This window comes from Podarcis melisellensis (genome assembly GCF_964234715.1).
Source record: "Podarcis melisellensis genome assembly, chromosome: 1".
Lineage (NCBI taxonomy): Eukaryota > Metazoa > Chordata > Lepidosauria > Squamata > Lacertidae > Podarcis > Podarcis melisellensis.
In genome coordinates this window covers 90,261,001-90,271,458 of record NC_138528.1, presented here as the reverse complement: position 1 = coordinate 90,271,458, position 10,458 = coordinate 90,261,001, and the positions used below count along the sequence as shown (strand labels likewise).

The 10,458-nt window shown below is 39.1% G+C and overlaps 1 protein-coding gene across 2 annotated transcripts in view; it reads right to left on the bottom strand.

Annotated features, from left to right (window-relative positions):
• Positions 1-1,842: 1,842 nt before the first annotated feature.
• Positions 1,843-10,458, bottom strand: part of SLC49A4 (solute carrier family 49 member 4) — a 60,721-nt gene continuing 52,105 nt past the window's right edge. The window contains exons 8-10 of one of the 2 annotated variants that reach the window (XR_014171615.1): positions 5,917-6,099; positions 2,402-3,084; positions 1,843-2,360 (exon numbers count right to left, since the gene is read on the bottom strand). Coding sequence is in view for 1 of the 2 variants with exons in the window: in XM_081925219.1 (XP_081781345.1) it covers positions 2,969-3,084; positions 5,917-6,099 (299 nt within the window). In the remaining variant the exon portion in view is untranslated. Of the gene's footprint in view, positions 3,085-5,916; positions 6,100-10,458 lie in introns of both variants that reach the window. The other variant, XM_081925219.1, reaches the window with a different exon arrangement.

Below are 10,458 nucleotides of genomic sequence, written 5' to 3'. Positions count from 1 at the left end.
TTTCTTTCCCTAAAATCCCAACAGTGAGAAATGCCTTGAAGCATAATCAAGGAGAACACTTAACCTGATTCTTGGACTCGTTTTAGCTAATGCCACACAAATAACATGGCAGCCAGGAGGGGTATGTGTATATGAAAAAACATCCTCTGCTTCTTGTGAAAGTACTTCAAATGTATACAGTTGCAATCCCAGTAGGATAACTCTTTATTAGCAAAAAAAAGGTTCAACCTTGATGTAACTGGGACCAGGATGTATTAATTGACATTGCTATTAGATGAATGCTAGATTGTTCCCTACTGGGCAATGAAAGGGTGTTAAGTGGATGGACTTGTTCCTCCTTGTAGGTGTAGCACCCCAAGAGAAAAATCATGTGGCAAGAGCTGTGAGGAAGCCTGCTAAAAAAAAATACAGAAAAGCCTGCCTGTAAAGTGAGGGGAAATCAGAATCTTTCTATACAGTCATACCTCGGGTTACAGACGCTTCAGGTTGTGCTTTTTCAGGTTACGGACGCTCCGAAACCTGGAAGTACTGCAACAGGTTACTTCAGGGTTTCGGAGGTTGCACATGTGCTAAATCGTGCTTTGCGCACGCGCAGACGTGCACAGACGTGCTGCTGCGGGTTGCGAATGTGTATCCCACACGGATCACGTTCACAACCCGAGCGTCCACTGTATTGCAGATTAAAATGGCTATATTTTGGCTGAAAGGTACTTCTAAGAGAAAGGTTTTTCATCTTTCATGAGCTATCGGGGATCAGTTCATCAAGCTGTCACATCCTATTAACCAATATGGAATACAAAATGGTACCATAACAACAACAAAAAGTTGACGCTATAAAATGACACCAATAATTCCATTTAAGATCCTAAATGCAAATTGAAGAAATATTTCAGTTATCCACAGAATAAAATGACTGGACAAACAGAATAAAGCCATGTGTCTGAGAAATATTGCTTAATTTCTGAATTACAGTGGCCAAATGATTCAAGAGTGGCAGAATGGAACTTCTTTGAAGGAGTGAAACATATCCAAATTCAAAGTTCTCACTGAAGCATAATATTAGATTGTGGAATCCACAAATGCCCCTGAGCAAGTTGGCTTTGTTACCTCCTCTTAAAAAAAAAGTCACTCAACTGTGTTATGTAAACTATGTCATTACTTGAAGAGATTGCTTTTCGAATGGACAATGGCACTAAATATATCATTAGAATTTCGACACTGTGGAAATTTACTACTAAAAAATACACTCGTAAGATTTGTATGTGCAAACATATTTTACACGCATGCACACAGACCGACTGACCAACGGAAGAGAACAAGCTCAAGATTAAAACTCAGTATTAACAGAGCTATAAGAATGCTCATGAAAGTGTTTCAAAATATTTGCGTTAGTAGAGAAGCATACTGGCCACAATTTAGTAAACACAGGTTGACAATTCCCTCTCTCAAATGGATGGTAGCAACATGTATTTTGCATAAGATTTCTTGCAAAGCATGAGCACGTGAGGCTTTGTAAAACCAACTGGAGAAGCTAGATTGGCTTTTGAAAACAAAGCCAACTAAATAATAGGTCTTGTAATACAGGATACACAGTACTGCAACTACCACGTTATGCAAAGTTCCAAGGCTGGAGACTCTGAGTTGGAATCAGACTTTGCTCCTGCTGGCGGACAAGGGAGATTCCCTGCTCTCCTGCACCCTCAGCCTCACCCACCTCCCTCAATGTTCCAGAGAGTTGGGCTGAAACACTGTGGGAGGGAGAAGAGAAATTGGTAAATGCTGCCCCCACCAGTGGCATCTGCCCACTGGATCGAAAGCTTTCTATAGAAGATCAAGTCTGGATCGATTTGATTTGCCATTTAATTTTGTTACCCGAAAGTACCACCACTGAATATCTGTTTAAAAACAAAATCACACATGATAGGCACTCTTTAAATTGTAAACTAGCTTGAAAACACACGTGACTTGTCACAGAAAAGCTATAAATTTTGTTCAGTCAGCTTGATAAAACATTGGGAGGACAGCTTGCAGTATTTGGATAGAGAAATGAATTAAAAATATCCCAGTAAAGGTAGTGCTGACCCATGATACCTTCACAACCGATGTCATTCCTATACTAAGGCAATTAATTGTTTTAGACATAACTGAATATATAGCACCAACTGATATAAGACCCTTCAATGTGTCAAGAAGGGGAGTGGTTAGAAAACATTAGAAATTGCTTCATTAGAAAATAAATGTAGTGTACAAGGGGCATGTCAAGACATTTATATGAATTTTAAATATTTGGCCATAGTTAAAATCCTAGGAGGATAAATTCATATCTACCTACTATTCTCATTTTGATACAGCTTAGAGGACTCATAGTGAGGGAACAAGTTGTTCAGCCCTGATTAACTACGTTGCAAATATTTGGCCACCAAAGTGACACTTGTCTTTTCATATACTACACCATGGGGGATAGTATATTGTTTAAAAAGCAGGAAAAATATTGGAACATCAGAATTCTTACTAGACTCTTTAGGCTGCAAAAATAGACTTTTTTGTGATGGTGAATATGTTCCTCCCTTAAACCCTAAGTAAGATATTCATTTTGTACCTATCTTGTAAATGGCTTGAGTTGGCACAAAATCTGTATACCCAGTTAAATAGCTTATTAAATAAAAATCTCACAGTTAATAAACTATAGCTTCTCCCTAACGCACATTCTTTTGAGTGTGTGCTTTTAAAAAAATATTCAAATTCCCATTCAAGTACAACACTCACCATCGTTATCAAGATAATAAAATCTGAAATTAGGAAGTGTACTTTAAAAACCACTTTGTAAGTTCAGTTAAAAGGTCAATGTTAAAACTGTTTAGGGTTTTTTTTTAGCTTTGACCTTTGGTCTTTTCAATTTCCAAAGGAAAGAGGCAGAGCAGGGTTCTAACTTCCATCCTCTTCTGGAGCTCCCTTCTGTTTTGTGCTATCAAACGGAGACGATGACGTCGAGATAAAGTCTATCGTAGGATTCCCTGAAGCACAGGATGAGCAGAAGACTTAGCAGACAGGAGCCTGGGAGGCACCAGTTAAACCAAGAGAACTCTGGATGGGGGAGAAGAAAGATTAGTCTTGAATATCGATGCAAGCATGGCCTACTTCATCATAAAAAACGGCCAGTTCTTTAAAAGCATCATAATTTAGGTTAAGGCAAACACTTCAGAGAAAGACCTCTGCAATCTTGTTGTCCTCATTGAAAATACGGGTACTGTAATAAATTGAGCTGGGATGCTCAAATAGGCCACCACCCCTGCTTGACTTCTTCCAGCTGAACTGGGGCACACAGGACAGCCTTGCCTATTCTGTGTCTTTAGTTGTTATGCTTGAGAACTAACAGAAACAAAACTATTTACACATAAACGAAAAGCATTATAAAGCACAAAACATTTTGATTTAAGAAGATGCAGTGAGAATAAACACACTGAGAAAAAATTTATCATTTGATTATAACCCTTGTCATGGAACATTTTAAAAACAAAATTAATTAAATTTTAGCCATCTTAATTTGCTTGGTAAGTTAAGTCACAATGATGGGATGAGGTCTTCACAACTCCTTTGCTGTGCAGACATTGTGGGGGAGAAAGATTAAGAGCATCTCTGCATCCTACCACAATTCCAAATGCTCACAGGAAAATTAGGCTTATACAGCTATGTGTCAGGAAAGCTGAGCACAGTGAGACCATATTTATAAATTGGATTTCAAATCCAGAGTCTGTAAATCATTCCAGAATGAGCTGTGAGTGCTTTTTAAAGATCTACAGGGTGTGTTCATTTTGTCAATTCTTTTGACTCCCATCAGCTATTCTTTTGCCTTCCTAGTCTTGTATTGAGAGAATATCATTTTAATCAACAACAACAGTCTGATTTGGCTTGTCAGGACAAGCAAATGTAATTTCTCCAGCAAAAGATGCAGTCCAAACCAATGCTGTCCAATGGTTAATTATTAAAGTTAATCAGTAAGCAAGGACAATGCAAATGCCACCTCCCTATCAATATTATGTGTATCTCTGAAGAAATGCCTACTTTGTTCACTGTTTTTACAGAACACAAATGCACCCTCAGGTCTAGAACCACCTAACAACACTGGTCTGGTTTAATCCCAGTAACTCACAGGGCTAAAGGTGCAAAACTCTCAATATTATAGACAGCACTGCTTCTTCAGAAATATCTCTTTATGTTCTATTAGGCATCACCTACTAATAATATTTTTGCTATCAATTCCATGAAAAGATTTACCTTTTACCACACTGAATAGAATGTACACCAACTAAGTAAAATCACTAAAGTTTCCAGTATCCTCACATTCCCTTATGCTCCTCTCCCTCAAACTGCCAAATTAATACATGGAAACTATCCAACCGTAAGTGGTCTATATATTTGTTTAAAAGACGGCAACCGTCTTTATGGGGCTTTCAAATGTCAAAGCTATTTTTTTCTGGCCAAAATGATGTCAACTAACAAGAATGCGCTTAAAAAATAATTCAAAGCAAGAAACGAAACTTATGGCATTACAATGCGCCAGTAGCAGTCATCATGTGGGTTGTAAGTCAGCTCTGCTGGCATATCCAGTAGAAGTGTATACTGGGAAGCACTAACAGCAAAATCTGTGTATTCTATTCTCCCTCCAAGGAATCATGGCATTATAGGTGAGGATGATACTATGGCAGTTCTTGTGAAAGAACAGCAAGAGCTGAAGAACAATCAAATATGGAAAGGACTGATATATGTGAGGTTGCAGAAATATTCATCCTTTCAACCAATAGCTAAGGGCCATTGCATTCCTGGCTCGCTATTTACATGTGCACACACAGGGCATTTTTCATGAACATGTAAACAACAGCATGTAGTGCATGCATACAACAAACAGATCTGCAAACACCTACACTCTACGTATGGGAGATGTACAAGAAGATGTACATTAGGCTAAAGACCTTTTCTCTGTTGTATGAGAGGGTACGTTTCAGAAGGGGGGTGGGAGAAGAAACCCTGTCAACATTCTTCAGATGGTTCCACACCCTTTGTGCTCTACAGGAGCAAAGCTCAGAGGCTTCAGGTTGAGCCAACCCTTTATCTCTATAGCATTGCACTGGAAAGGTATCCATCAGGCCATTTTGAACAAACCAGGCCCATGTGACCATCAACTGTTTTTAGTGTTGTGGGACTAGATTGTGCTTGCCGCTGGCTTGAAACCAGAATTATGGTGTATGATGCCTGGTGATCGAAAGTGGGTGGCCCTGCCCACCTGTCAAAAATGGAGGGACCTTGAACTGAAGGAGTTTCCCCTCACCTGCACTATAGCAACACATAACCCACAACTCTCCCTTCCTCAGTTTACGATCTTCCGAAACTTATCTGAAAACAGGACAGTGGGGAGATACCTCCTCTTTTGCCAATCTGTAAATCGTGAGTGTGGTCAAAAGACCAGGTCTGGAAGATGAAAATGAAACCACACGCTTCTTCTGACCCCCCAAAACAACCAGATTAGACCCTGAAGCATGAGATTGGATTAGTTTTATCGCTGTTTTAGCCTGCCTAGCTACGTATGTTATTAATGGTCATAACATTACGTGGTTCATTGTCGTCTTTTTTTTTAAAAAAGAAGCCACCACAGTATTTATCTCAAAGGCATCCCACTGCCCTGCCTTCAAAGGAAAAATTCTATGTGAAGATTTCAATCTTTGACTGGCAGACTTATAAAGACGAACACATAGGGAGGCCTATTCTTCTACAAATGCTAAGGGATTTATACACATCATTAGTGTTAACAGAAGAATCTCCATGAAGCTCCTCTTCCTGGTGAATCCAAAAATAAAACTCCCAGCTGAAATACGTTGTGCTAACAAATTGATACACCACAAGCATCTAAATACTCCTTACCTTTATTGTAGAAAGTAAGAAAAAATAAAAGAACTCCCATGAACATGTTGCTTAGGAAAGTGGTCACGCCGCAAGTAATCCCTTCTGGAACAGGGTAGACAGTTTCCACAAAAAGTTCAAAGAAAATAGGTACGCTGCTGTTCAAGAAGACGCCAAACAAGATGCCAGAAGTATACAAGGTGGCTGCAAGAGATTTTTAAAAGCACATTTGATTATTTACCTATTTTATTTATACACTGCCCAGCAACGAAAAGTTCTCTCAGGTGCTTACTATAAAAATTAACACCATAATATATACAAAACAACAACAACAACCCTACATGGCATTTAAAACAGAATAAAAACAGCATTAATAAAAGGAAACCCAGTGGCAGGAAATAACAGAAATGCAAAAAAATTTAAAGTACAAACTATTTTGAAGACATTTTATGCCATAACTCTTATTAGTGCACTTAAATACTAGAACTATGATTGTATTTCCACCAGTTCAGCACCTTAATTAAGCGATGTATCCAGTCTGTTTCTAGGGATGTGTTAATGAGAATTCTTATTTAGGTCATCTCAATATTAAATTATTTTAAAATATATTATGCCACCAGAGGTCCACTTTGTGCCCTCATGCACAGCTACCAAAGGCAATTCTTGTGACTATGGCAGCCCAAAAAAAATGTGTCACTATTGGCAATCTTCGTCAGGAGATTACAGGTGTATCTGATAATGGCCCAGGTCACATATTACATTGTTCACATGAACGTGTCCACAGAGGGGGCTTCAATTGCATGCAGAAGGCTGAGTGTGTTTGAACTGGACTTTAGTACCTGATCAAAAGCTTGCTTTAATTTCCCCCCTCTTTTTATCATAAAATGTGTGCCATCATATGCTTAGTTGCAAGAGTGAAGTACTCATAATTTTATATATATATAAATATAAATATAAATATTATTAGATTTGTATACTGCCCTATACCCACAGGGCGGTTCACAAGATAAAATCACAATATAAAAACACATACATAATACATAATAAAAACAAGAACAACCCAGTAACACCCTCATCACATTTTAAAAGGGCACCGGATGTCAATCAGCCAAAGGCCAGGTTAAAGAAGAACATTAAAGAGGGTTAAATGAGGGTTAACATTTAACAAAAAGCTAGTATCCATTCAAAGTGCTTGGTTGCAGATGGAGCTGTGATGAAATGTCCCACTGGATCCTGGACCATTTTTTTCAGCTACAGCTCTGGGCTTTATATAAGGTTAGAAACAATGCCTATACCTCTTCTTCCCACCTACAGAAATTGCTTCTTAACTGACATTTAATTGGAAAACAAATAATAAGCAGTAGATTTTGTTAAATGGATATAATTTCATTACATCGTTCCTTTCGAAGCATCTGTCTGCTTTAAAATTGACCAATTAAAAAACAAACGTTTGCATTATGTTTTAGTGAATTAAGTCAGGAAGTTTAAATTTCACTCTATAAAGGTGCAGCAGATTTTTAAAAGTGTGGCTTACGTCTATGTGTATTTAACTCCAAAACAAACACAAATAGTGTTCTACAAACAGCTAATTACTGTGCTAAATTGGGAATGGACTGTGAATTAACCTCTCTTGCTGTTAACTATGAAGGCCAGAATTAATTCAGGCTTCCACATTACAGGAAAACCAAACTCTAAGGATTTACCAGGTTCACAGGTCTTGGTATCCAGTACAGCCAATGCTATAGAATGCTACATTCCCTCTGGCAGAGTCCCAAACTAACCAAATGGGGAATTGGTGGCTGCAGAAAATACTATTTAGGAAGTTAACTTTCCGCAATTGCTTGCATCTAGAAGTGACTTCTGGTCTAGCATGGAGTACAGTGCCTAGCCTGGAAGAGGACTCAGAAGAGGCACAATCCAGGACAGTACCCTCAGGAATCAAATGAATTAATCAAGCTTCACTATGTGGTGGGTTGTGGCATTAAGTAGAGAAGAGCATCTAGCTTATGAGGTAAGCAGGTAAATGTACTGTGCTGAAGCTCACCTCAACCCACGGCACTTGAAAGCTAGAAAGAATCCCCAGCCACTTTCTTCATGGTGCAAGTTCACACTCTGGGTTAGAACAAAACCTTCTTGTGTCCCTGGCATTTGGATGTCTGTTGCAGTAAGAGAGGGGAATGGAAAGCAATCTCCTCCAGCTTCTAACAAATGTTCTGCTCTCAGAAACAAACAAATACTGTACGCCTATATCAATGTGCTCTCAAGGGCACCGGAGGATGAGGAAGTTCTTTCAGCTAAAATAAAACCAAAAATGGGTTTTGCGGAGTGGGGGGGACGAGTGCGAGTTCATAAATATATTCCTAGGGCAGAGGAAAACAGGCTGTCACACACTTGACCTCCTTGTTCTAAAACCTTTTATCTGAAACTGCTCTCAAGTGACAGGGGAAAAAAACAACACTTCAGAAATAATTTCTCTCTGATATGGCAACTTTGGAGATTTTCACACTATGGCAAATTCAGACAAAGTCCCTTGACATAAAGAAATGAAGCAGCCAAGGCACCACCGGGCAGTTCAAATGTAATAGTTATACTCCTCTCATTATGGTGAAGGCAGAGAACCACCTGACTTTCTAAGGGAGAGGAGCACAACACTGCAGCCCAGTTCAATTCCTTTAACCACATTTCAGGGAGAAATGCTACAGCCGCACCTGCCCACGTGCTGACGTTACTACTATCTTGGGGATAGACATATGACCTGGTACTGAGATTAATCCCATATTCACCACCTTTTATGTCTCTATTGGCTTCCTCTCAAATATAAGCATGTTAGGTGGACTAAAAATCAGATTTAAGATTTTTTAAAAATAGTAATAATTGGAGTTTGATGTTTTTAAGAATTGAAAATACGGAGGGTGGAATTCAATTTTGCATGGTGATGAACATTCTCTCTGCACAAGCAGAACAAAGCACACCCACCCACCCTATTCTGGGGATCCTCCCAACTCCCCGCCACAAGGTAATTTCAGGGGCACAGGGGGAGGAAAGTGGGGGGGAAGCCCCACTGCACAAGTGGAAACTCCTACACAGGGATTCTTCTGACAAGGTTTGATAAGTTTCTCTTATATAATAAAGAGATCAAATGTAAATTAATTTGGATATAAGCACATTAGCCAACCTTGATAGTAGCTTTGTAGTCACTGACAACAAGGATTCCATGCACAGAAAGGAGTGGGCTGTTGCAGGAAGGATGGAGCACCTTGTCTCTCCTCTGCACCCAGCGCAGAAATGCCGCTCTCCATCCCTCTTTGGACAGCACCTAGCAGGTTAGTGCTTTTTCTTTTCTTTTAACAGGCTAGTAGTAACTTGGGGGTGGGGTATAGTCACAAGGCTGTGTTAGACCTACAGTTCATTTATATGCACTGAATCAACCCCTTCCATCAGATATATCCAGATAGATTTTTCTGTCTCAATGAAGAACCTATCTTATCATTACTCAGATATAGGCATTTCATCTTAATCTGATGAGAATCAACAGCTCTAGTCTGCCTAGTAATAATCACCCCTGCTTTGACCTATCAATCATGGATACCTCATTTTTGTTAAATGTGGACCAAGAGAAGCAGAAAGGAGCAACCGGAAAGAAGACTGGAAGACAAAATTGTGCAGCCCTCAGGTCCCTATTATTCCCCATATTTGTGCTGCCGTCCTATATTCACTTATAGTTAAAGCCCTACTGAACTCAAGAGGATTTACTCCTGGGCAAATAGGATTCTGCTGCTAACTTTGCAAATTGTCATGGGTGTTTGTCATAAGAAAGATCCTATATGAGAACATTTTAGAGACATTCCCTCTACAGGGAAAAAGAAGGAAGTATGTAAAATGTATACTGAGACTAAGAGATGCAAGGCTTGGTTGTACATATGGAACAGGGTAAGCAATATTCTGTAAATTAACAGAGTTTAGTAGTTTGCACCATCTTTTAGAAAATATGTGAAGTAGTATCAAAAGAAAACTTGACTTAAATCAACCTTCTTTTTCTTGCTCATTCAAATCACTGATTTTAAACCATCGTGATTTAAATCATTCTCTCTTGCTAGAAAATATTATCTTCTGTATCTCTTTTCTGGAATTGCTGAAAAAGATGCCCACTTGTTAATATATGAAGAGTCATGAAGAAGGGATAGCAAGGGCTTAAATATAAGGCACAAATAGCTATTCATCAGATCATCTGTGTGATATGCTTCTTTCCCAGGGCAGAGGTGCATATTTCATCATAGAAAAGGGTATGCCTAGAGACAAAACCCGGGGGGGGGGGGGACCTGCTAGAGATAAACGGCATAGATTTGGAATAGGACTGATTACCGGTAGGTTAGCCTTTACAGAGGATTGCGGCTTTGTGGGTTGTTTCTTTTTGTAACATGCCTAGGTTGTTGAATTAAGGCACTCGTAAGCTTTTTTCATTCCTTGTATGTTCTTTGATTACAGCTTCAGGATTAAAAAAAAGCAGAGGAACGTTCCAAGTGAAGTTCAACATGGTTCAGGGAGAGTTGAAACGAAATGTAA